At 37.9% G+C, this 27788-nt stretch overlaps 2 protein-coding genes across 5 annotated transcripts in view; both read right to left on the reverse strand.

Moving 5' to 3' along the window:
* LOC145991582 (uncharacterized) overlaps positions 1–25271 on the reverse strand; it is a 117045-nt gene extending 91774 nt beyond the window's left edge. For all 3 annotated transcript variants that reach the window (XM_083127631.1, XM_083127632.1, XM_083127630.1), the window contains exons 1-4: positions 25133–25271; positions 21189–21264; positions 17715–17762; positions 7080–7133 (exon numbers count right to left, since the gene is read on the reverse strand). In XM_083127631.1, the coding sequence (XP_082983757.1) occupies positions 7080–7133; positions 17715–17762; positions 21189–21264; positions 25133–25168 (214 nt within the window). In that variant the 5' untranslated portion in view covers positions 25169–25271. The remainder of the gene's footprint in view (positions 1–7079; positions 7134–17714; positions 17763–21188; positions 21265–25132) is intronic.
* A 1632-nt stretch (positions 25272–26903) lies between these two features.
* The window catches only part of LOC145991584 (uncharacterized), a 52104-nt gene continuing 51219 nt past the window's right edge, over positions 26904–27788 (reverse strand). For both annotated transcript variants that reach the window (XM_083127634.1, XM_083127633.1), the window contains exon 25: positions 26904–27106. In XM_083127634.1, the coding sequence (XP_082983760.1) occupies positions 27027–27106 (80 nt within the window). In that variant the 3' untranslated portion in view covers positions 26904–27026. The remainder of the gene's footprint in view (positions 27107–27788) is intronic.

The following is a 27788-nucleotide window of genomic DNA, read 5'->3' on the forward strand; positions in this document are numbered from 1 at the left end:
AGAATTCAAGACTGTACTTGCAATTATTTCACACAAATTTTTTCCAGATTTGTTCTACTATCTATTACACCTGATAAGACATTTTGTATAAACTGATGGCAGAATATATTTCGTCTATATTCAAGGTTACATAATTTAAGATTTTTCTTAGGTTACTGTATTCATAATAGACATGATACATTTTAAAATTATTATACACAAATCAACAAAACGTGCAGGGCCTCCCCGATGGCGCAGTGGTAGCGTCGTCGCCTTGTAATCAAGGGGTCCTGGGTTCGATACCCGGTGGAGGCACAAGTGGTTCGGATCTCACTTTAAAAACTGTAGGTCCAGTCCCGATTAGCCTTACTGTGCATAAAGTGGACTTAAAACAACAAATCAACAAAACGTGCGTTGAATATTTTCAATTAGCGTTGTATTACTTTTGAAATTTAATGGATGCCATATTTGGAAAAGCATATTCTAAGGACGGGCTAACCATAATCGCATATATTAAGATGAAAAGTTCCAAATTACTGCTTGATTCCATTTTCGTGTCAGGTTTCCCATAATAGATCTTGCTTTTTTCACAATCATATTTATGTGTGGCTTAAATGTAAGCTTATTATCATATATAACAATTAGGTCTTTGATATTGTCTACATTCTGTACTGATACATTGTTAACCTTGTAATTATACAGGGTGGCTCAATAAGTCACTTAACACCCTCAGTACAAGGCCACTGCGGCATGGAATGTGAAAATGGCGATGACCAATCATTGCCTGGCCAAGGGCGAACCACATTGACATTGACGCCACCCACACGGTCGGCGGCCATCTTGATGTCCGCCATCTTGAATTCAACTTCAGAATTTTAAATGGGAAGGGTTGTCGTGCGACATATCAAAATGGGCTAGAATTTCACGAGAAATGCAATGGTGAAGGTTTTTTCGACGTATCTTTAACCAGTAAAAAGTTATGACTGAATTCTTGTACCAATTAGCTCCTTTTCGAGGTGTTAGAAAAATGCCTTCAAATTTGTTTAGCGCATCGGTAATGCATCGAGATCAAAGTAACGTCTAGGGAGAGACGTTCGCATGCCATTGCACATTATTTTAATCGGATACATCCATGAAGAGCTGCTCATTATGAATGGTTGTCGCGAACAATTTACAGTGTGACGCTTCCATTGAATTAAAAGTCCTTCACAGTGACAAGGCTAATGTTTATGTTCAGAAGGAAGTTTATAAACAGAATATGCGATGCTTTTTATCTGATAACCCATTTTCGACAGATCAAAGCTGAATGGTTAGTGTTGGTAAGTTAATGGTGTGGCGTGCTGTGTGGAACACGATTGGTTAGTCAATATTCCATCAATGGAACCTTAAATGCTTAGGGCTACTTGGATTTGTTAAATAAACAGTTATTTTCATCCTTGCTTATGGAAGAAGGTACTTTTTACAGAGTTTTTTCAATAGGGAAGAACACCAGAACACTTATGGGAACGTTATGAACCTGTTTTTGTCCAAAGTTGGTTATCAGATGACAAGGGTCACATATTCTGTTTATGAACTTCCTTCTGAACATAAACATTAGCCTTGTCACTGTGAAGGACTTTTAATTCAATGGAAGCGTCACACTGTAAATTGTTCGCGACAACCATTCATAATGAGCAGCTCTTCATGGATGTATCCGATTAAAATAATGTGCAATGGCATGCGAACGTCTCTCCCTAGACGTTACTATGATCTCGATGCATTACCGATGCGCTAAACAAATTTGAAGGCATTTTTCTAACACCTCGAAAAGGAGCTAATTGGTACAAGAATTCAGTCATAACTTTTTACTGGTTAAAGATACGTCGAAAAAACCTTCACCGTTGCATTTCTAGTGAAATTCTAGCCCATTTTGATATGTCGCACGACCCCCTTCCCATTTAAAATTCTGAAGTTGAATTCAAGATGGCGGACATCAAGATGGCCGCTGACCGTGTGGGTGGCGTCAATGTGGTTCTCCCTTGGCCAGGCAATGATTGGTCATCGCCATTTTCACATTCCATGCCGCAGTGGCCTTGTACTGAGGGTGTTAAGTGACTTATTGAGCCACCCTGTAGACTGTGTATTGTGTTTTCCTGGTATACCTTACAAATTTAGTTTTATTTACATTTAGTTGCAATCGATTGTTCTACATCTATTTGTTTATGTAATTCAAATCCTTCTGTAACAAATAACAATCATTAATAGAATTTATTTCTTTATACACCTTGGCATCGTCTGCATATAGTATGGGATTGCTACTTGAGACAGAATGCTCCATATCATTTATGAAGAGCAAGAACAATAGTGGTACTAGGGATGGCCCTTGCGGTCCACCACTCTTCATGTTGGCTATTTCTGAATAAGAATTGTTAATTTTAGCAAATAAACGTTCTGTCCAAGAGGTAGTTCCTAAACCATTTGCAATAACTATCTGCTAACCCAAGTTTATGAAGTATATATAATAATATCTCATTATAGCTAGGCTATACAGTATATGGTGTTCGAGAAAAGACACGTTAAGTCACAAACAGCGATTTTCTGATGCTTGCATCTAAGTCGCACTGAATCATTAAACAAAATATTATAAGTATAATTTTATATTGGGGAATGTGTAAAGATTCTAAATAGTGATGATCCAATATGTATACTACCAGGTCTGCAATGTTTGTTGTTAAAAGAATGAACATAAATAACGATTTGCTGATATTTTGCTCTTTCTTACAAATGTATAATAGTTCTTGATCGTAAAAAATTTAACATGTGCCCTTTAGTTGTTGCCTCAGCCTTTTAAAACTTTAAAAAGATAATCATAGTTACAAAAAATTCAATTATTTATATATATATATATATATTATATATATATATATATATATATATATATATATATATATATATATACAGGGTGTACCAAAAGTCCCATTACCCCCCATTTGAATTGTAGACAAACCTGCAAAATGTTATTTTAACAGCATGCGTATGATGAGAGGATGGTATGCCATTAAATAAGACCAATGACCACCATTTACTCCTGAGGATCTGTGTGCACACCGCCATTTTCATGGCACAGTATTATTCGCCTCCAGGTGCGATGTGAAATCCTCCGTAACATAAGATGTCAGATCTGGATTTCAGGTGGCCATTTTAAGAGAATACCTCAATGATGTGTTCAGAGACAAATGGATTGGACGTGAATCGCCAAATTTACCAGCACCTCTAAAATGGCCACCCCAAAGTCCAAATCTGACATCTTGTGATAATGCGCTATGGGGACACATCAAACAGAAAGTCGCCCATATAATCGTTATCAGACAACGGGGGAACTTCAAGAAGCTGTTCGCAATGCGTTTGCTTCCCTCACGACAACCATGGTACGGAGGATTTCACATCGCACGTGGAGGCGAATAATACTGTGCCATGAAAATGGCGGTGTGCACACAGATCCTCAGGAGTAAATGGTGGTCATTGGTCTGATTTAATGGCATACCATCCTCTCTCATGATATGCATGCTGTTAAAATAACATTTTACAGGTTTGTCTACAATTCAAAGGAGGTGGGGAGGGGGGTAATGGGACTTTTGGTACACCCTGTATACACACACACACACACATACACACACTATGTGGAAGAAAGTCAATGGACACCACATGTAAGCAGATACCATCAGTTCTATTGCAATCAATAGGAGGCCCGTCAGCCTTTGGCAGCGATAACAGCAGCCACTCGTCGTGGTAAACTGGCCACAAGGTATCTTGTAGTACACCGAGTGGGATATTTCCATACCTCTCCATGGTAGCGCTGGAAACATGACAAGTCGCATTACCGTCCTGTAACACACATTCTTCGTTTCCATAGAAACGCCACAACGTGGGGAGCTTGTAGTTGTCGAGAATATCTCGGTAGGACGCAGATGTCATGTGGCCATACACCGGTACCAGTGGACCCACGCCATGCCAGCTGAAACAACTCCAGAACATGATGCCGCCACCCCCATATTTCACTGTGGGCACTACACACTCGGGTAACAGACGTTCTCCGGGTCATCGCCATACCTACACTCTCCCATCTGATCGAAACAGTGTGAAGCGTGATTCATCGCTCCTTAGGACCTTCCGCCATTGCTCCACCATCCAGTTTCTTCGCTCTTTTCACCAGCTTAGTCTCTGCCGTTTATTGTTTTTTTGTTATCAGGGGTTTGTGGGCTGCGGCTCGACCATGATAACCGAGCGCATGGGCCTCCTTGCGAAGTGTCTTGGTCGAAACAGTCAAATTGGTCGCACTTTGAAACTCTTCTGCAATCGAATGCAAGGGACGGGTCCTGTTTTTTTCCGAATCTGCCTCTTCAGCACTCTCCTGTCCCGGTCGTCCAATTTCGTGGGTCTTCCAGTTTGTGGTGCATTGCTGCAAAATCCCTGCAAATTTTCCTTCCACTTCTTGATGACAAAGGCTACAGTTGATTTAGGGACCTGTCGGGCGTCAGCTATGCTACGTATACTCATGCCTCCTATGGAGCAGCCTACTATGATCCCTCTTTCAAACATGCTGAGCTCTTTCCTGTCCGTCATTTTACCAGCGAATGATCTGAGAAGCCTCCTGCTGCCATATATGTACTCTATGTGATCAAAAGTATCCGGACACCCACCTGAAAATAAAGTACAAGTTTGGGTAACCCTCCATCGGCAACACTGGCAGTCAATACAGTGTTGGCCCACCCTTAGCCTTGATAATAGCGTTCACTTTCACAGGCCTACTTTCAATCAGGTGCCGGAAGGTTTCATGAGGAATGGCAGCCCATTCCTCGCAGAGCACCAAAATGAGAAGAGGTACTGATGTGGACCGGTGTGGTCTAGCACGAAGTCGGTATTCCAAAACATCCGAGAGATGTTTTATGGGATTCAAATCAGGACTCTGCGCAAGCCAGTCCATTAGTGGGACGTTGTTGTCGTCAAACCACTCCCCCACAAGCCCTGGCGTATGGACGGGTGCTCGGTCGTGTTGAAAGACACAATGGTCATCCCCGAACTGGTCTTCGATGGTAGGCAGCATGAAAGCTGTTAAAATGCCAACGTAAGCTTGTGCTCTGACATTGCCATGTAAAGCAACAAGGGGGCCAAGCCCGCTCCAGCAGAAACATGATCACGCTCTAGCCCCGCCACCTCCGAATTTCACTGTAGGCACTATACAGGCTGGTAGATGTCTTCACCAGGCTTTCTCAACACATACACCCTACCATCGGATAGCCACATTGTGTACTGTGATTCATCACTCCACACAACGGTTTTCCGTTGTTCTACGGTCCAATTTCGACGCTCCTTGCACCACACGAAACGGCGTTTGGCATTTGTCTGTGTGATGTTCGACTTATGGGCAGCTGCTCGGCCATGGAAACCAAGTTGCCGCACCTTGCGCCAAACAGTAATGGTGGTTGGAGTAGATCCTGATGCAGTTCGGAATTCCTGTGTGATGGTGGCGATGGATGATTGACGATAATGCTGTACGACCCTCTTCAACACTCGATGGTCTCTGGAGGTCAACATGGGAGGTTGGCCTGCACGCTTTTGGGTTGTACACGTCCCTTCACTATAACATTGGAAACAGTGGACAGAGGGATGTTTTGGAGGGTGGAAATCTCACACACAGACTTCCTACACAAGTAGCACCCAACTAACTGATCACGTTGAAAGTCTGTGAGTTACTCAGACCATCCCATACTGCTGTCGCACACTGTCTGCAGACTACTGAGTTAGCTGCCTATGTGTTCCACGAGGTAGATGGCAGTACGGTGTCGCCCTCTATGATAAACACACGTTTCGCGGTGTGTCCGGATACTTTTGATCACATAGAGTATATAACGTGCGTCCATTTCGATCTTCAGCCGAGAGATCGGGAGAAGAGTGGCGGTTGGCGCCGACGAAGATGCCGATATTTGCGGCCTGTAATGCCCGCTTATTTTTATGGACGTATGCAGACATTTATATAAATATTGCAAAACGTGCACTAACCTGTGTTATAATTTATCATCTGTAATTCATCCAAGTTCTGCCCTTATATACACAAAAAATACGCTTTAGAAACGATGTTAAGAGCCACAGATAATAGAATATTTTAATCATAATTTTGACCAGTAACGTCCTGCTTAAGTTTATATCCTTGAAAGAGTTTTGTGCCGATGGGGATCGTTTGGAGGTTTCGAATGTGCAACACTGTATCAAGATTACGCTGTAGACGAAACCGTTAAAAGTGAATGGTTTTCGTGAGCTTCCTTGCAATCCGAAATATCCGAGCTCGAGTTTTTTTCTTCCTTCGCGACTAGATGAAGACAGAGCTGTGAATATAGTGGCGAGCAATGTAAACCAAGAGCGTGTTAATTTCGTACTGTGCGCAAGAGTGTTATTCTTGGTTACTTGCAGTTACTTGTTTGTGTTATTGCAGTGTGTATGTGTGTTGTGTCAGTTATACGATTGGAATGCCAGCCGCAAGGTTCACGTCAGAACAAAGATTTATTATGTATGACACGTACATGAAAACAGACTCGTGTCGAGACGTGTGTAGGCAATTTGTACAGAAATTCCCAGGCGTTTCAACTCCACACAGAGATACGGTTAGACATCTTGTCCTTAAATTACGAGAAACTGGATCGTTAAATTTTAAAACACCTAAGCAAAAACGACGGATTCTAACCGAAGCAAAACTCGATGATATTGGTGCAGCGTTATAACGTTCTCCAAACAAACCACTACGCCGTGTTTCACAAGAGGTGGGCGTATCAAAATCATCGGCACATACAGCCACTAAGCTACTAAAATTAAAACCGTAATCTTATAACACAGGTTAGTGCTCGTTTTCCAATATTTATATAAATGTTTGCATATGTCCATAAAAATAAGCGAGCATTACAGGCCGCAAATGTCGGCATCTCCGTCAGCGCCGCCCGCCACGCTTCTCCCGATCTCTCGGCTGAAGATCGAAATGGACGCACTGTATATACCCGTCTATACTATCGTTTCAGAGTTGAAACCGAGGTGTTCAATGACTTTCTTCCACATACTGTAGGAAAAATTACCTGCTTGTCGCTTGGCACGAAGAACTGCTTGTCGTTTGTAATAATTCTTACATTCTGAAAATAAATGCAGAGAAGAGTATTATTTGGTGTTAATGGTGAAAAGTCACACTGTTTAAGCTTCATATCATTAAAAAGTTTACTGGAAAAATGAACATTTGTAACAGTTAATTTTCAAGGCTGTCCAACTACTGTCTAATAAATGACCACAACCGTTTTTAAGCTATTAACGTCTCTACATAATTAACTGTAATTAGTGAAATTTGAATTGTCCCGTTGCTAAAAATACAGTATTTATAGTGCACACAACTGATATTTATAATCAGAGAAGATAAAGATATTCAAATTTAAATTTGAAAGTGTTTCCTTACATGCTGTAATGCTTTTCAAAAAGCGCATTTTACATGTACATTCACGTACAATAATGTATCATTCTGCGTCAGTGTTTAATATTCTAAGCGGTTACAAATGCCACGCTTACTTTTCCTTCAAGCCACAGCACAGGCGTGACGTCATGTACCCTCGAAAGGAAAGCTGTTACGTCACATTTTTGTAAACTAACAGGCAGTCTATTAGTTATCAACGACAGAGTATTATAAATTTTAAAGTAACTTCGGAGTTATTTTGGTTAACCATACGCATCCATAGATAGAAAATATTGTCAAGAGAGTTTACAATTATAGCAGTCAATGGCGTTAGTGCCTGTTATAATACTACACGTAATAGGTTCTTTAAGAATTCTAGGAAGTTTCATTATTTCGTGCATAAATCAAAATAAAAGAATCACTTTTAACTTGCGTCAAAACGTAGTAAATTATTATTATTTTCTCAAGAGCAGAGGTATTTCAAGAAGTACAAAAAATAATGTATTATATGTATTTAGAATGTAATTATATTTCAGTGTCATCTGTGTAACGATTTGTTGCAAGTAAATTAGCAAAAATCTTACAACTTCCAACTTTGTTGAAAAATAATGCTCCGCTCAAAATACGCGATGTATAATCGCTCATGATTTACGACAGACGGCGCTTATAATCACTTACGAGTCATCGAATCGTAAAAAACCACGCCCCCTAAATGAAGTGAAGGCAAGAGCAGCTGACATGTGCAGGTAGAGGCAACAGTCGTGTTTTGCTTTTGGTTCCGTCGACTACTTTTTCGATACGCTTTTAATGCATCATCGGTAACAAAACTTTGAACATTGACGTTCTATACCATGTTACTTATAACACGCGATGAATTGCAAGCGATCCATTAAATACAGTTCCGGAACATTTGTTGAAAAGACGGTAAGCGCTATTTCTTGAATTACGCTACGTGTTACTGTGTGGAAACGCGGATTGTGAAAAAAGGCCATTTTGACAGTCTGCACTTAGGAGTAAAATTGGCAATCAAAAAAATGTACTACGTTGGAACCCAAGCAAGGCGTACGCTGGTCTACTAGGATTTGACGACCCAAAAAAGGTGAAGGAAGTTGTGCACCCCTTTTTCCAGGACTACGAGAGAGGCAATGTGCAAAAACAAGGTAGGCAACAGTGGTTTTGTTATATTAGTGGTGAATTGATGTGCGATAGACAAAAAGCATGAATTCAATATTCGATGCACGATTCGCGTGAGTTGCTTACGAAGTGCGCCATATTACAGAAATAAAACTTTCCTTTGTCCAAAAAGACGAAAATACACGTAATTGAGAACTGAATACGGCATGTCGTAAAATAACTGTTCATCTCGATATCACGTTACCTGCCCCTCACTTTAAATAGATAAAAGGAAAACGCAAAATACGCGGGTGCAAAATAGTGTATCATATTGGTTATTCTGCAATGTGCTTGCATTCACATTTGTATTAACTGGAGCAACGGTTGGCCTTTTTTTGTAAGACACGTCGCAAAAAGGTACATTAGGTAATCGCGACGAAGTTTCCGCTAACGTCATTTCTCCTCACATTTCCCCCCCTTTTTGGTCCTTTAGACTTGGTTAAAACTTTGTTTGTAATTGAACGAGGCAATGTAACACTTAATTTGGGAATGAGCATCTAATGGGGTAGAACCTTTTGTACGTACCAATAAGATTTTGTTTGTAATTTCTTGGAGACGTTTGTTTCTTTTTCAAAAAGGTGGTTTTCGCCCATTTTTTATGAATCTGTGATCACGAACAATCAGTAGTTATTTATTATTAATGATGTAATGTACGTTTTTTGATTAAGATAAAAAAAATGAAATAAACTTAAAACTTGGACATATACGTGAGTTAAAATAAATTATATGCCTTTTTGACTTACTTTTGATGCATTGTCACTTTTGAATTTGTTGTTGAATTCATTGATTATTACTGAGCAGTTTACGCTTAAAAATCATTGTTGATTGTTAGAATGTCAAAAATGAGTTACACTATTGTTATTAAATTGTTAAAATTGAATCTTTGACTTTCTGTTGATACAATTTACTTTAAGTACCTTCCCAATTTACTACGGGCTAATACTTACTAGTACGTAAGAGCGTGTATGGTACAGTAGTTAGCGATTTGTAGATTGCTTGAAATTGTGTAGTAATAGTTTAGTGACATAATTATTTTGCAGGGTTTGCGCAACGCATTTTTGAAGACTTAATTGGGAATACTGTTTCATCCCTTGGATATTATATGCGTTAACAATTGTTTGGGAATACACTTATGCATGCTGTTACGCTCCCATCTTTAAATCACTCCCCCCCATTTAGATTTTGTGACGTATGCCGAGAAGCACATAATTTCGATCCACGACTCTAGGAAATTGTTGTAACAAAAGAGGTCCAGTTCGCCCCAATAGAATAAAAGCATCCGGCAACTTGCACGTTACAAAATTTCTGGCAGCAGAGCTACGGTTAAAAAATTTTTTTGGGGACAGACACCATAAATTTTTTTTTGAAAGTTGTCAATTATTTTTTTTTCCTTTTTTCAAAAAAAAAAAAAAGAGAACAGTTACAGTTTTGAGGATTTTGAAGTGGGGTTCTTGCCTTTGAAATTTTGTAACGTATTATTAATCGCCTTTTTCTCATTATTTTCTATTGGCTAAATTGTAAAACTTATAGTATCACTATACAGTCTTTAACATGTCTCTTCTAACCAATGTACAACAATGTAATTCACCGCTTTCTACACATTATGTTATGATTCCTCCTACTCCATTTATTAATCCACCTCCCATTCATAATAGTAATGAATTCATATTACCTCCAAATGAAAGTTTTCTCACCAACCACATTCGTTATAACACTGCAATGGATTTATTGCAGCATTTACCTTCTACCGATGGTTCCAATCCTGAACTACTTTTTCAATTTATGCTTATTATCCATAGAACTCTTAACTTACAGCTTTTGGATATTGAATCTTTACTCTTTATTGCATTTGCAAAAACTTTGGGACCATTTAGGGAAATCTGGTATGAGGCCTTATTGGAAAAATTTCCATGGCCTATGTTTCTTCGGCTTATTTGGCATAGATTGGTCCCTCCTACTTCAGTGAGAGTATTAATTGACAAATATCTCTTACGTGGTCAACATCCAAAAGAATTTCTTTCTTCTTACCTGCGTAACGTTTACGAAGCCTTTCATATTTTACCGATTGATTGGTCGGAGGACAGTTTATTATATTCTATTACTATGGGCCTACAATCGTCGACTCGTCTTCATTTGGTCGGGTATCAACGTCCTAGATCGATTCAGGAATTTATGCAGATGGCGAGAGAAATTTGGTCGATGGAACTACGTTCCTATGGTGAATTATATTCCACAGCCGCAATGACAGGCCTTGAAAAGGACGAAGAAACATCCCAATCTAGTTACCAGTCAGACATTGACGTTTCACCTTCTGATATACCGCTAACAAAATCTTCGGAACTACAATCATCTTCCTTTTCTTCAGATTTGAAGGACACCCATCAATCGCCTCAAGTTTTGTCCTCTCCTTTACCTGATATAACATCACTTCCTCAATGCCATTCCAGTTCCGACATTATCCATTTGGATCATCCGTTCTATATAAATGAAAAGTCGGTGCCAGTGATACAAGCTTTGATAAATTCTACTCCTTCCCGTGTACTACTCGATTCGGGTAGTTCTGTTTCTTTAATTGCTAGTGGCTTTTTATCCACTCTTCAGGTTCATCCCACTATTCTTCAAGATCTTAACAAAACGCTTCATACTGTGGATAGTAAACCTTTAACCTTGACTTCTCGTGTTTGTGTATCTGTCAAAATCAATACCTTATCTTGGAAATGGTATTTTTGGATTTCGGATGCCCTTCCGTTTCCAGTTATTATGGGTGCTGACTTTTTATCCCATTCACATGCTAGTATTTCTTTTGCAACCTCGACTCTTACTTTTCCCTTTTTTCGGGAACCTATTTCCTTTACTGGGAAACATCAAGTAAAGGAGATTACAAATATTTCATCTTCACCTCCTTTGGAGTCTTCTCTTGTCACTACACCTGAAGTTGTTCATTTATTGTTAAAGGAATTTCAGGATGTGGTTACAGAACGTGTTGGAGAATGCAAATTGGATCCAGTTTCCATTCCTATTATAACTGATGTACCATTCCGTACAAAACCTTTTCAGTTGAATCCTGCGCAAACAGCCATATTACGTGCTCAAATTGCTGATCTTTTATCACAAAACATTATTGAAGAATGTTCAAGTGCTTATTCATCGCCATGTTTTCTGGTGGATAAGAAGGATGGGGGACACCGCCTAGTTTGCTCTTATAAGCAATTAAATCGTTTAATAGCTTATGACAATTTTCCCCAGCCTAAGATTGAGTTAATTTTTCAGCACTTACAATCTGCGAGGGTTTTTTCATGCCTTGATTTATGTAAAAGTTTTCATCAAATTCGTTTGGATGAACCAAGCAAAAATCTAACATCTTTTGTTACTTCCTTTGGACAATATCGTTACACTCGAGTTCCTTTTGGAATAAATTTGGGCACACAGCTGTTAACACGGGCTTTGGATAAGATTTTGGGCAAATTCAAATACAAGTTTTTAATAAATTATGCTGATGATTTGCTAATTTACAGCCCTGATGAAAATACTCATCTTCAGCATCTTAGATTGGTATTACAAGCATTACGTGAAGCGGGTCTAACAGTAAACCCGTCCAAATCCAAATGGTTACAGACAGAAGTTAAATACCTTGGATATATTCTGCGTGAGGGCCAGCTTGTTTTGGACCCTGAACGTATTTCTGCCATTCAAGACCTCCCTCCCCCTAAGAACGTAAAAGCTCTTCAACGTATCTTGGGATTATTGGCGTATTACGCGAAATTCATACCTTCCTACGCAGACATTACCAGTTTTCTAACCGATAAAAAGAAAAAAGGGACCACCTTTGTTTGGACACATGATGATCAAATTCAATTTGACAAGCTAAAACAGGTGTTCTTGGATCATACGGTGTTGGCATTGCCCGATTTCTCCCGTGAATTTGTATTACAGTGTGACGCTTCTAGTTTGGCACTTGGGGCTACCCTCAATCAACGAGAGCCTGATGGTTCCTTGCGTCCCATTGCTTTCGCTTCTCGTAAGCGTACTGATTTGGAACGGCGCCAGTCAATTTATGAGGCTGAATGTTGCGCCATTGTTTTTGGTCTAAAGAAATTTGAAACATACCTAACGGCAAAGCCCTTCACACTACAAACCGACAACCAGGCCTTATCTTGGCTTCTTCGCCACCCGGAACAATACGGAAAATTCGGTCGATGGTTGTTATATTTGTCCCGCTTTTCTTACCTTGTGGAACACATTCCTTCCCGTCTCAATCCCGTTGCTGATTGCCTCTCCCGTATGTTTTGTCCAGAAGAATTCCAATCAGCTCAAATACCTATAACTTCTTTGGCTTGTGTAGCTCCAAAACTTCAAATTATTCCTTTTAGCAAAACTGATATTATCGATTTGCAACTAAAAGACACCCAGTTATCTCCCATTATTGAAACACTTAAGTCAGGTAGACAGGATAAATATTACGCCTTATACCAAGATCTTTTGGTGTGGCAACCGCCTCGTACGAATTCTTCGTTGGTGGTTGTTCCTCAGTCTTTACAGCATTTAATATGTCGCTATTATCACGACACACCTTGTGGTGGTTCACACCTGGGCGTTAATAAATGTACCAAAAAGATAAATTCTATATATTGGTGGCCTACATGTCGACAGGACATTAAGCAATATATTCGCACCTGCGATGTTTGTCAGAAGGCTAAATTGGCGATTCGTAAGCCCCCCGGCTTTTTGTCTTCGGAAGTTATTCGACACCCTTGGCGTCGCCTATATATAGACCTTGTCGGACCTTTGGTTCGTTCTTCCAGGGGGAATAATTTTATCTTGGTGGTAGTGGATGCATTTTCAAAATGGGTTTCATTGTACCCAATTCGTTCTGCTACATCTATTCAAGTTGTTGAAAAACTCCGTTCCTTGTTTCTTACCTTTGGTGCACCCTGTGAACTAGTTTCTGATAATGCTTCCTACTTTAGGTCTCGTCTTTTAAATAATTTTCTGTTCGAGTCGCAGGTTAAGCATATATACACAAGTGCCTATTACCCAAATCCATCTTTGGCTGAACGCTTTATTCGCAACCTCAAGGCATCACTTATCAGCTATCATTCTGAGGATCATACAAAATGGGATATTCATCTTCAGGCCATTGCCTTTGCATTTAATACTGCGGTTCATGATAGTATTCAGACCTCCCCTTCTCAAATAATATTCGGCCGCGACATTGACGGACCGATGAATTTTCATTGGGAGCTTCAAAGTGACTCAGAATTAGCGGGTCCTCCTTCCTCTGAACGTGCACGTTGTTGGGCACAGGCGTACCACCATTTACAGAAAGCATGGCATACTCGTAAGACGAAGTATGATCCTAACCGACAGGCATCTACATTCAAAGTTGGCGATTTGGTTCTTTTTCGAACTTTTCCTCAGAGTAATGCTCTACAAAAGGTTTCCGCCAAATTACAGGAACGTTGGTCGGGTCCTACAAAAATCTTTAAATTTTTGGGTCCTGTAACTGTATTACTAGTTGATCCTGATACTCAACTCTTTGTAAGAAAGGTTCATATTTCTCATATTAAGCACTACTATATTCGTGATCCACCTGCTTCTCCAGATATGACCCTCAAAGTTCCTATAGCTTCATTGTTTGTTCAAAATACCCCACCACCATCAAATAGCCCTCTTACTCCATTAATTTGTTCATTTTGCCATAAAACTGGACACAACGTAAAATTCTGTAGACTTAGAATTTCCAAAATGCGTATGCAACATTGATCTACTTAAGGGTACTGACTGTATTTGGAATATATGCAACTCATGTTTTGATAAGATATACATAAGAGTGTTATTGTTGTTAATATTGCATTCTACTTATAATAATTTTTTTGGCAAAATTAATGCTCTGTTTTTGATTATTTCAGTGTATTGATATGAGTTTTTCTATGAGAAAATTAGGATATTTATTGTGTAATGTGTACATGTGTTCTTTTTTCATTATATATATATGGTAGTGTCATTTTTATCATATGATTTATATTTACAATTTGCATAAAAAATCAATTTTCATTCCTTTGCATCTCATAATTGATAATATACTTGCTGGTTTTGACTTTAACATTAAAATTTACTTATGTTTGCATATATGTTTCACCGTGGCTTTAGTAACTTTGTAAAGACGCTCATTCCGTAAATGTCTCTGTAACATCAATATTTCCTCCTTCTTTCCTATCCCCTCTTCTTTTCAATATTTTAATTTCAGATTCTTTTTCTTTTCATGTATTTTTTTCGGAGGAAACATTCGTCAATATCTTTTTACCAAATCGATCCTTGGCATATTTTGGGACAACATACGATTATGACTCCATTTGCATCATTTTCTGGTCATCGTGTATGCAACACCTTTGTTATTATGAAGATTCTATAATGGAAGTATTTAAATAATGTATATTCTATGTCTTTTCTTGATTTTTTTTCCAGGACCAACAATCATAATTATTTATATATATATATTTATATTATTACAATGCAATTGTGTGATTTACCATTTATAAACGGGTTTATATAATCAATGTTTGATTTTTGCATCTAGTCATTTTTGAAATTGTAATTGCTTGTTTGGTGCATTTTGTGTATCGGTTATTAATTTTTCATCGTGTATATATGTAAGTGTTCTTATATTCATGTTTGTTGATAATTCCTAGGTTTTATATATATATATATACTATATATAATTTTATTACTATTGTATATTTGATTGTAAATAATTCTAATGCTTGCATATTTAAAATTCATCGTGTATGATTGATTGATACAAACAAGTAAGAGGTTCAAGTTTGTAAAGATGCTCAAGTGGGGGATTTTGTTTTTTTCCATTGCCAGTGGGGGGAGAATTTGTAACGATTTGTTGCAAGTAAATTAGCAAAAATCTTACAACTTCCAACTTTGTTGAAAAATAATGCTCCGCTCAAAATACGCGATGTATAATCGCTCATGATTTACGACAGACGGCGCTTATAATCACTTACGAGTCATCGAATCGTAAAAAACCACGCCCCCTAAATGAAGTGAAGGCAAGAGCAGCTGACATGTGCAGGTAGAGGCAACAGTCGTGTTTTGCTTTTGGTTCCGTCGACTACTTTTTCGATACGCTTTTAATGCATCATCGGTAACAAAACTTTGAACATTGACGTTCTATACCATGTTACTTATAACACGCGATGAATTGCAAGCGATCCATTAAATACAGTTCCGGAACATTTGTTGAAAAGACGGTAAGCGCTATTTCTTGAATTACGCTACGTGTTACTGTGTGGAAACGCGGATTGTGAAAAAAGGCCATTTTGACAGTCTGCACTTAGGAGTAAAATTGGCAATCAAAAAAATGTACTACGTTGGAACCCAAGCAAGGCGTACGCTGGTCTACTAGGATTTGACGACCCAAAAAAGGTGAAGGAAGTTGTGCACCCCTTTTTCCAGGACTACGAGAGAGGCAATGTGCAAAAACAAGGTAGGCAACAGTGGTTTTGTTATATTAGTGGTGAATTGATGTGCGATAGACAAAAAGCATGAATTCAATATTCGATGCACGATTCGCGTGAGTTGCTTACGAAGTGCGCCATATTACAGAAATAAAACTTTCCTTTGTCCAAAAAGACGAAAATACACGTAATTGAGAACTGAATACGGCATGTCGTAAAATAACTGTTCATCTCGATATCACGTTACCTGCCCCTCACTTTAAATAGATAAAAGGAAAACGCAAAATACGCGGGTGCAAAATAGTGTATCATATTGGTTATTCTGCAATGTGCTTGCATTCACATTTGTATTAACTGGAGCAACGGTTGGCCTTTTTTTGTAAGACACGTCGCAAAAAGGTACATTAGGTAATCGCGACGAAGTTTCCGCTAACGTCATTTCTCCTCACATTTCCCCCCCTTTTTGGTCCTTTAGACTTGGTTAAAACTTTGTTTGTAATTGAACGAGGCAATGTAACACTTAATTTGGGAATGAGCATCTAATGGGGTAGAACCTTTTGTACGTACCAATAAGATTTTGTTTGTAATTTCTTGGAGACGTTTGTTTCTTTTTCAAAAAGGTGGTTTTCGCCCATTTTTTATGAATCTGTGATCACGAACAATCAGTAGTTATTTATTATTAATGATGTAATGTACGTTTTTTGATTAAGATAAAAAAAAATGAAATAAACTTAAAACTTGGACATATACGTGAGTTAAAATAAATTATATGCCTTTTTGACTTACTTTTGATGCATTGTCACTTTTGAATTTGTTGTTGAATTCATTGATTATTACTGAGCAGTTTACGCTTAAAAATCATTGTTGATTGTTAGAATGTCAAAAATGAGTTACACTATTGTTATTAAATTGTTAAAATTGAATCTTTGACTTTCTGTTGATACAATTTACTTTAAGTACCTTCCCAATTTACTACGGGCTAATACTTACTAGTACGTAAGAGCGTGTATGGTACAGTAGTTAGCGATTTGTAGATTGCTTGAAATTGTGTAGTAATAGTTTAGTGACATAATTATTTTGCAGGGTTTGCGCAACGCATTTTTGAAGACTTAATTGGGAATACTGTTTCATCCCTTGGATATTATATGCGTTAACAATTGTTTGGGAATACACTTATGCATGCTGTTACGCTCCCATCTTTAAATCACTCCCCCCCCCATTTAGATTTTGTGACGTATGCCGAGAAGCACATAATTTCGATCCACGACTCTAGGAAATTGTTGTAACAAAAGAGGTCCAGTTCGCCCCAATAGAATAAAAGCATCCGGCAACTTGCACGTTACATCTGTTGGCGGATAAAGTACTTTCTCTGGGACGCCTCTTAACCAATTGGACAGAAGAGAAGGGTATTCCATAATTCACAGTTACATTCGCGTAGCTTACACAACAAAATGACAGATATTAAGTGACATGCCACCGGGAAATTAACCTTATGAAGCAAGTGAAACTTTTCGCAAGAGATTCAAGTGTTTACCTCATAAAATACAATACATATATAGATATAGTATTTTTCCAGGTAAATTCATGAATAAAAGATTCAATGTAAAAAGTTAGTAGGCTACATTACAACTTACGCGCAACAATTTTTCGAAGTTTGTCCAATTCTTCATAACCTTCGTTCACTGTAAGAAACGGTAAAGTTTCAAAATACAGTATATGCTGCTTATTAATGATCGCTTATGTATTTCGCATAAGCGTTTACACATATACAGGCTGTCATTTTAATGGCGCCCACGGACCACGGAAACGTATAAAGGACATCAAAACAAACAACTTTTTTCAATAACATTTTTCTCGTTGATGCATCGTTTCGTTCAGTCTTTCAAAAAAGCCCGTTTTGCCGCCTGAATGCTGCCAACCACACACAACATTTGATTGCATTTGTGACGTCATATCCCGTGGTGAAGCGATGCGTTCCAGGGTTGCCAGGAACACACACATTCTGTGAAAATGACATAGCTAAAATCAGCCACATTATGTACCGTAGAACAAAACGAGAAAACACGTTCTTTAACCTAACATGAAGTAAACAGACGATACGAAAAATAGTAGAAAGAAAATAGAATTCAAGTGGAAGTGGTCATATCGAATTTTCTCTCAGCTTACATGTCAAATATTTGCAAATCTAGTTACCAAGTTGGCATCTACAATTTAGTCTATCCACTTCGTCCTTCTGATACTAGTTCTCTGTGACACACTGAACAGATGACAAAATAGAAATGAAAGAACTCAAAATTCAAAAGGTAAGCAACACATAATATAATGTATATTCAGGGCATTATGAGGCAAGTGGCAAAAATGGTTGAAAATACATTGATATAAGTAGTAGTAATACAAGCTCTCCGATGACTGTGTTTATCTATGCACCGGATACACATGTAATGGTTTGCAAATGTGAACAGGGCAATATATTCGCTATTGATTCATCATTAGCTTGTTACTGTGTTGTACGTGTTTTAGCCGTATGTAGACAACAACGTGAACCTCGGATACTTCCGTTATCAGCACAAAAGTACCACAAGGCATCTGGACACAAATCTATAGACTCAACCTTGCAACGAGATTTGCAAATATTTGACATGTAGCTGGGCGTAAACAGCCACATGTAAGCTGCAAGTCCAATAAAATTTATTGTTGTTGATACTTGACATGTAGGCTGAGACAAAATCCGATACTAACACTTCATTTTGAATAAGTTTTTACCATTTCTCATATCGTTGGTTCACTTCCCCCTTCCCCTGAGATGACTGCTGATCTTCTGGCTTGCAGGCTATGATGTTCGGTGGACGCGTTTCTCGCTTCGTTTTACAGCTAATAATGTGGTAGTTTGTCATTTTTCACAAAATTTGTGTGTTCCTTGCAACTCTGCCGTGCGCTGTTTCTTCGCAGGAAATGACGTCACACATTGGATCAAACGTTGTGTTGAGTTACCAGCATACAGTAGGCAAAAGGGTCTTTTTTTGAACGGCTGTAGCGTCGAATCAACGCACCAACGAGAAAAATATTACTGAGAAAAGTTGTTTGTTTTGATGTCCTCTAGATGAATCTGTGGTTTGTGGGCGCCATTAAAATGACACCCTGTATAATAATTTGATGCTTATTTTAGGGAGTGCACCTATATAATAAAATAACTTGAATATTTCTCAGTTAAGTAATTGTACAGAGCCTTCGTTTTGGCTCTGTGCGGAGACAGCGCGTGAACAACTTTGAACAACTCTTACAACACAGGTTAGTACTCGTTATGCAATATAAGTATAATTGTCTACATGCTGAAGATATGTGCGTAAATAAGAGAGACGTTACGGAACAAAAATGCCGGAATCTGCGCCATGTCACGCGCAGGGTTGGCCCAGAGTCAAACGAACGCAATGTATATAATGCCTTAAACAAGTAAATGTCGATGTAGTATAATTGTCTCATTTCTCCGGCCCCTCCCATTTGACCTATTATCTCTCTCCCCCTCTTCCACTGTTCTTTGAGAGTTTTTTTACACCTATAAAATTGAATTTTATAAAGAATATTTAATTGAAAGTATCATAACATAATTATGTTAAATTACATAATTATATCTATATGATAATATTATCTCTCGATTAATTCCGGAACACTTGGTTGATTGCATCGTTACAAAATTTAAATATTGTGAAAATCTTGGAACAAGGTAAACTCCGAGCTCACGATTTATTCCCGATTGAGGATTCCCAACTCAGGAACCATGGAAATTCCAATGAAAATAGTGCCATTTTAGGAACTGGTCAATATCAGTTGGATATTTCAGTGAAATGTCTTACCAACTCAGGAACTGATCTTTACCAGTTGGATATTTCAGTGAAATGCCTTCCCAACTCAGGAACTGATCTTTACCAGTTGGATATTTCAGTGAAATGTCTTACCAACTCAGGAACTGATCTTTACCAGTTGGATATTTCAGTGAAATGCCTTCCCAACTCAGGAACTGATCTTTACCAGTTGGATATTTCAGTGAAATGCCTTCCCAACTCAGGAACTGATCTTTACCAGTTGGATATTTCAGTGAAATGCCTTCCCAACTCAGGAACTGATCTTTATCAGTTGGATATTTCAGTGAAATGCCTTCCCAACTCAGGAACTGATCTTTACCAGTTGGATATTTCAGTGAAATGCCTTCCCAACTCAGGAACTGATCTTTACCAGTTGGATATTTCAGTGAAATGCCTTCCCAACTCAGGAACTGATCTTTACCAGTTGGATATTTCAGTGAAATGCCTTCCCAACTCAGGAACTGATCTTTACCAGTTGGATATTTCAGTGAAATGCCTTCCCAACTCAGGAACTGATCTTTATCAGTTGGATATTTCAGTGAAATGCCTTCAAAACTCAGGAACTGATCTTTGCCAGTTTGATATTTCAGTGAAATGTCTTACCAACTCAGGAACTGATCTTTACCAGTTGGATATTTCAGTGAAATGTCTTCCCAACTCAGGAACTGATCTTTACCAGTTGGATATTTCAGTGAAATGCCTTCCCAACTCAGGAACCATGGAAATTCCAATGAAAAGCAGTTCCATTTTAGGAACTGGTATATACCAGTTGGATATTTCAGTGAAATATCTTCCCAACTCAGGAACTCATCGAAAAGCGAAGTACTTTTTCTGCAAATGGACATGCAGTATATGTACCCAGTATTTCAGGGTACCTTGCAGTAACGACGAGAACCTCTACCAAAATCGGTCCTTAACTCTCCCCCTTCCCTCCCGAGGCATCGGTTTCTGAGTTGGGAACTTCCCACGTGAAAATATAGGTTCCTTAATCGGAAACTTTCGCCATAGTTCCTGAATTTGGACTTACTAAGTTTGGACATTACCGAGCTGATTCATTTTAAACGGAAGAAGTAATGAAATTTGAAACTACCTACCAATGGATTGCAATATAGCTATCAGTTAATATCCAGAGATTCCTAAATTATTATTTTGAAGTTTCATAGGGGGAGACGGCCTTCTATTAAGGTGCAGTTATATTTTTTCTTACGTCACTATTTTCCATGATTTACCTTTATTTAATGAGCTAACCTGAATTTTCTGCGTTCGCAATGTGATTTTCATCACTACTTTGCTTTGTAGGAGCTGCTACGGAAGTGCCAATAATCTGAAATCAATAAACAGCGGCATTATTTCGAGTTCTTGTAAAAATATTAATAAATTTTTGATTATGCATATTAAGCGGAAGTTATATAATTGGTTATATATACATAAATCCAATAACAGTATGTTTTGAGAGAATTATATTTATTTCTTCGGATTTGAAACAATGCAGTGTTGACTGGTTAGTTACTGTCGTGTGTAATTTACATCAGGTTGTAACAGCCTTTACATAAGTGATGAATTGAAGGAGACTGGACTGTATTGATTATTGTGTCCTCGTGTGGATTACGAGTGTGTGCTTTTAGCATATGTGTGTGTGTGATATGACACAAATTATATTAATAACTTGCTGATTGCCTGGCGTTGCCCGGGCATTTATTTATCCCAATCTTGTATTAGACAGGAAAATAATGAATTCTAACTATAGTGAAAATGTAACTAATTTTACATGTGATCGGGATTGTCACCAATTAGCTTAGCGACTCCGAAAACTATGGATTCGACACTAATCTAGGTCATTTGTGGCATTTTATTTTTCATCCCCTCTCACCCCCCATGCGGATAGGTGATGAACTTGGAGTTGAACCGCATTGGGAGTGTCACGAAAACTATGGATTCCATTCGCAAGACAGCCTGAATGTTAGAGAAACACTATTGTTGTGCTGGATTCCATAGAGTCACAGATGTCTGTCTGTGCGGAATTTAATATCGGTCGTTCTTGATTATTTTTACATGCCACACCTTCCCACCCCACCCCACCCCTTGGAGAGCCAGGCGTGTCTTACCTCAAAAATATTCTTTCCAGATTGCAAGTGATACGTGTACCAAGTTTGGTTGAAATTGCTCCAGTTCTTCGAGAGTTATGCCGGAACAAACATATCCACACACACCCACACCCACACACATCCATCCATTTTTATATACTTATATAGACAGATAGTGTCTATGGTCATGCTTTTACCAAAGTTTGTAAGTAAATGTTATTTACGATCAACAAAGGGAGGGAGGGAGAGAGAGAGAGAGAGAGAGAGAGAGAGAGAGAGAGAGAGAGAGAGATAGATCCTACATAATAATATTACTCTTTACACATTTCCTCACAAAGCATTACCATTGCTGTGCCATAAACTAATATATAAACAAAGCATTGTTCGAATTGAAGGTAATGTGGGGGGGGACTTCAGAACTACCTATCAGTAGTGGCCACTAGGGGAGGGGTGTGGTGGCGCACTCCTCCTCCCTTATTTTGGCCTCGCACTATGGCTTCTTAATGCTATGCCTTGTCTACAAGGTAAAAATAAACTGGCCTTGCGCACTCCCCCCCCCCAATAAAGTTTTGGCACCCAATTGCCGTTACTGATTTCGACGTATAAATGACGCGTTGCAACATGGTGTCCTTCCTGTGGCCTCATTTCAGAAAATTGTGTCACAGGAAAATCGTCCCTGTATGTAGAGTTGAAAATTATCCAAAAATGCTTCTTTCGGGATGGGGGACAGCTTTTTTTGTTGGGCTTCTTCAGACTTTTTATCTTTGTTGCAAAATTTGGCATTAAGAACATCAAAACTCACAACTAAATCTGCAAGTGAAATAGGTTAGCCGAAGTTGTCAAGAAGCAAAAATATTAGTTAAAAAAAGAAATGGCATTTTATCACAAAAAAATCTTACATTAAAAAAATCCAGCTTGTTTGCAACTCTGTAGAGCCGTTCACAGCGACAAATAACAATGCTCGTACTGTTTCATTCTTCGTTCGTTCGTTCACACTCAGTCGCTGATTAGAATGGTCTGTAGTTTTGCAGAACATTCACTCAGCAAAGCACCTATCGAGCTAGTCTTCACGTTTTCTGCATTAGTTGCGAACTGAGCAGTCCCTTCCTATTATAACCCTACCACACAAGAAAGTGATTTCTTATCTGTAAGTCCATAAAGGAAATTCTTCTGAAAATATGATTTTTTTTCTCATCGGCTTCAGATGTTTCAGTTAGTGGTACACTCGTAAATGCTTCGTTTTCAGAAAGCTGAAATTCTACATCTTGACACTTTCTCCAGGGTGCTGTTTCATTGAATCCACGACTTTTGCGACACTAGGATTTCTGCCGTCATATGCGACACTGTATGGAAAATATATTCCATGACAGTTGCGACACCGTCATCTGCGACACAAAGTGTAAATAGCTCCCCTTCACACTTCATCCAGGCTTAGGACTGGCAGCATCGTGGAAGCTGGTGTGTTTTTGAAAACCTTTATTAGTTTTCCTTCACATTGGCATCATGGAAGCTGGGTGTTTAAAAGCTGGATGTATTTATCCTTTGTCAATGACGGATTTTTTAGATCCCTTGTCAGTATAGGAGCAGACTGCAATCCCTTGTCAATGTAGAAGTGTTTAACAGCTGGATGTAATAGTCTTTGAAATCTGATAATGCAATGCGTCGTTTCTCTTGTAGTTGAACCAACATCTTACTATTTTCATTCTAATTTCTGAATAGTGTTATTTTATTGGATTAGTTTAATGGATACCGGTGTATAATTGAACTCTCATTAAACAAAAGCTTGGATTAAACAAAAGCTACATTCACAGCACATTTTAAAATCTAGACAATTTAAAACTTGATACTTACTTTTCCTCTGGAGATTATGAATGACTATATCGTCAAATGTGCTTCCCCTGGAGATAATGTCGCTCATGTGAATGAAGGTGGATACTAAATCTTTTCGAGCAAGGCCTCATCTCCAGGAAGCTATCAACTCGCGGCAAGCCACGGCACCTAGCGACCTGTTGAGTGAGATGAGTCAAGGCAAAATGGATAATAAACCTTTTCCTGCTCCCACAAAAATAGGCAATAATTAGGCTGGAGAGTTCAATGAACTAACCGATCTCTAATTATACACAGGTGATGATCAGGCTGGAAAGTTCATACGAACCAACCGATCACTGATCAGTGCACTGGTCATGTGAATGAAGGTCGTTGTGAGGGTGGCTTTATATACTTACAGTTGCTTTGTAACCACCGAAACACGCTGAGACGAGCACCTGCGGGCCTTGAAGACTTGTGTGCAGAACTGCACGTACTCAAATGTCGATATTTCTGGTAAAGAAATTAGAAATCGTAGAGGAAAATCCAAGCAGTGTCGCTTATGATGGGAAAAAACAAGTTTTTGCTTTAGTGTCGCAAATGACGGTATCGAAAATGGAACTCCTGTTTCATTAGTTGGTTATTTTATCACCACAGTTATTTCCTGCCATGCAGAAATTATAATTACGCTAGCACTTTTTCTCTGTAGAATCAATGATAACTGTTTGAAATCTACATCATGGAAAAGATGACCACAAATAACTAAGATGGTACCTTTTTACCATTCTTTTGCATTTTCTATTTCTTTTCAACTGATGGCTGCATTGAGCTCAGGACTTGAAAAGAAATGAACGAAGGCTGGATAATTCTTTATTACTGCCGACACAGACTGATAAGATGTCACCCAACGGATGTCAAACATTTTGTTAAGCTCCATAAGTTTTGTTGCCACTGCTTGACCACTCTCGAAAAGATGCCTTTGATCTTTGGTGTTTTGACTAAAAGTAAAGTACATCCATAAAAGATTTAAAGTGCAATTATTGCATCTTTTTTCACAACATCGTGGGCAGCAAATTCGAATTCAGTGAATGACCGTTATGCTATCCCAAATAACAATAGAACACACATTCAGAGGTAGGGAATTTTCTTTCCCTGGCTGGGAATGAGAATACAAACGTAAAGCCTGTGGGGAAAAGTAGACGAGGGGGGAAATTCCCTGGCTCCTCCCTTTCAATTCGAACACTGAAACGAAGTATTACTTATAAACATGATAATTACCGATAAATACGATTTTATTATTACCTGAGAAATCAGTACAAATCCTAACAACATCTCCATTGGTACTGTGAAGTTGTTCTGTAAGAGAAAGAAATTAGAAATTCAGTAATACATTACCAAAGAAAAGCTGAAACGTACTAATTGTACTTGCACTTATAATCAGTTCTCAATTCTCTTAATTATATAATATCCTGTGGAGGTGTTTGAACATTTTCATAAATATTTGATGATGAAATTAGTTGCACTTCACGTATTCCATAAACACAATTGTTACGAATGAAAACTTCTGAAAGGCATGTTGAAAGACTTGTTAAATCTTACCTAAACGTACACATAACAGATAACAAATGGAAGATATGAATGTAATATAAAACTTGATCTGGAAAGCTCTGACTTTGTCGTTGCTAGTTTACGACTGAAATTAGAACTACTATATTATTGCCCTTTTATTGTTATTATTCAAGGATGTACTAGAGAATAACAATAGTTGCAGTGCTGTTAGATGTGACGTTCATAACCTGAGTTTGGAACTGATTCTAATATAATTGTGTTTGTTATGGTAGATTTCATTGATACTAGTTGTGACGTTGCTAGTAGTAAGGGGTTGAACTTAAAGCCCACTTTATGCTCATACAGGCTAATCGGGACTGGACCTACAGTTTAAAGTAGGGTCCTAACCATCGCGCAGTGTGCTCTTACCGTGGATATAACACATTGATTGCGAGCAGACAGCGTTACCACTAGGCCATCCGGGGTGCTCTACACGGGTGTACGATAAAGTGCTTCGTCACTTCCAACTTCGCACTCTCAACATTTACCTTAATAAAAAAAAATAACATTTATGCAAATTTAAGGTGGTAATAACTGTAATAAAGTACTTTGTGTTCAATGTTCAAGTGGACAGATATGACCAAACTATAAACCTGACCAAGATTGCCGACTGATCATAACTCTCTTTCTTCAATTCATTTCATGTAATTATTAAACAATTTTACAATTGTGTTATCCTGCGAATTTTATTCACAATGATGGGCAGGTATTTAAGTAAGGGAAACGTTCAGTCTTGAGTCACCCGAAAATGACAACAAATATATTATTTATTATTACATGTAGACTCGCATTCCTTTATTATGTATAGCTCCCCACACCGGGAAGCCTAGCACTAGGAAATCTAATATTTAGCAATGCACAATCAAATATGAATGTAAGCAGACACATATAAAACATATTAATTAAACCTTATACCTATTTGCTGGCCATCTGCTAATTAATACAATAAAAAAAGTAGTAGAGACCAATCCCGATCTTTACAATGCCAAAGAAGGTTAAAGAAAAATACTGTCTTAAACTGATCCCTTAAATTTCACCCCATGAGCTTTTTAATGTACTTTTTATTATATATTTTTTACGGGAGTAGGGGGCGGACTTGAAACAATAAATTATATCTGGAATGTTAAGCACTTGCAGTAGTATACTTAACAAGGAATTTACATAAAGGATATCTGAGTAATATCTGAATTAATCTGAAAATTTCTTAAGTTGGATACTCACTACTGAACCTCAATGACCCTACCTTTCATATGCATAAATTTTCTCTATTTGTGGACGAATTTCCCATGGCGTATAACTGTTTGACTACTAAAATCACTGCAAATATTTGTGAATAACTTGAAGATCCATTTGTGGACATTTACAATATTTCTAAGATATTAACCCGGAGAGGAGTTAATTTTTTGTATATGTTTATACAATTATCACAAGAATGTGAATTGAAATGAAACATTTAAAACAAAAATCAGTTTCACTGTTTGTTTATTCATTAACATTATTCTCTACATAAATATGTTTCTAAATTGTTTTACATACATTGTCTGAGCATGCATGTGTTTCATGTAACAAGTAATGTTTTACTTTATACTTAATTGCGTTTCTTAGTATATTCTTTGTATAAGTCTGACAACCGTGAGTTGCTGCTTAGTGGCTGAAGCTTAGCTGCACCTGAAGAATGAAATTGAACATAGAACATTAACAATGAATGGTAATTTCCTAAAATAAGAAAAGTAAATATTTAGTAGATATTTAATCTTAATAATGTCTGTATTCAGCATATGAGGTTCAATATATGCTCTTCTTCGAACAAGAACTTGTCAAGGTACAGATTAGATATATTTACAACGAATAGAATATAAATACAACTTTATAAAATTTGCATTTGTCAGAGGAGAATAAAGATTAAATATGTGTAGCACAGCAAATAAGAATTCAATTCAATAATTGGAATTAAACAAATGTTTTAACATAACTTGATTGTGGATTGTAATTTTTTTTAACGACATACACTGGGAATTAAAAGAAAAATTTGAAAGGAACTTTTCACATCAAAGTTGCGCGTCACGCACGACATGTCACATGGCGTGCCATTTGAAACCTAACATTAAATAAGTAGTATAGGCATAAGCAGTGTACCACATCACTCCGAAGTGAAAACTTTCTGTGTATCAAAGTTCACAATTAAGTTGACATACCAGATGACATGCCAACTGACTCCTTGCAGTTGCTTTATTTAAAAGTAACTCTGTTACCATTAGATGCTATTAGAAGTAAGTTTTACAGTTAATTTAAAAGTAAAGAGATATTTATGAACCAGCAAAACATATTGGATATTTTGAAGTGAAAATCA

This window comes from Lepisma saccharinum, chromosome 8, assembly GCF_977018435.1.
Source record: "Lepisma saccharinum chromosome 8, izLepSacc3.1, whole genome shotgun sequence".
In the NCBI taxonomy this organism is placed as follows: Eukaryota; Metazoa; Arthropoda; class Insecta; order Zygentoma; family Lepismatidae; genus Lepisma; species Lepisma saccharinum.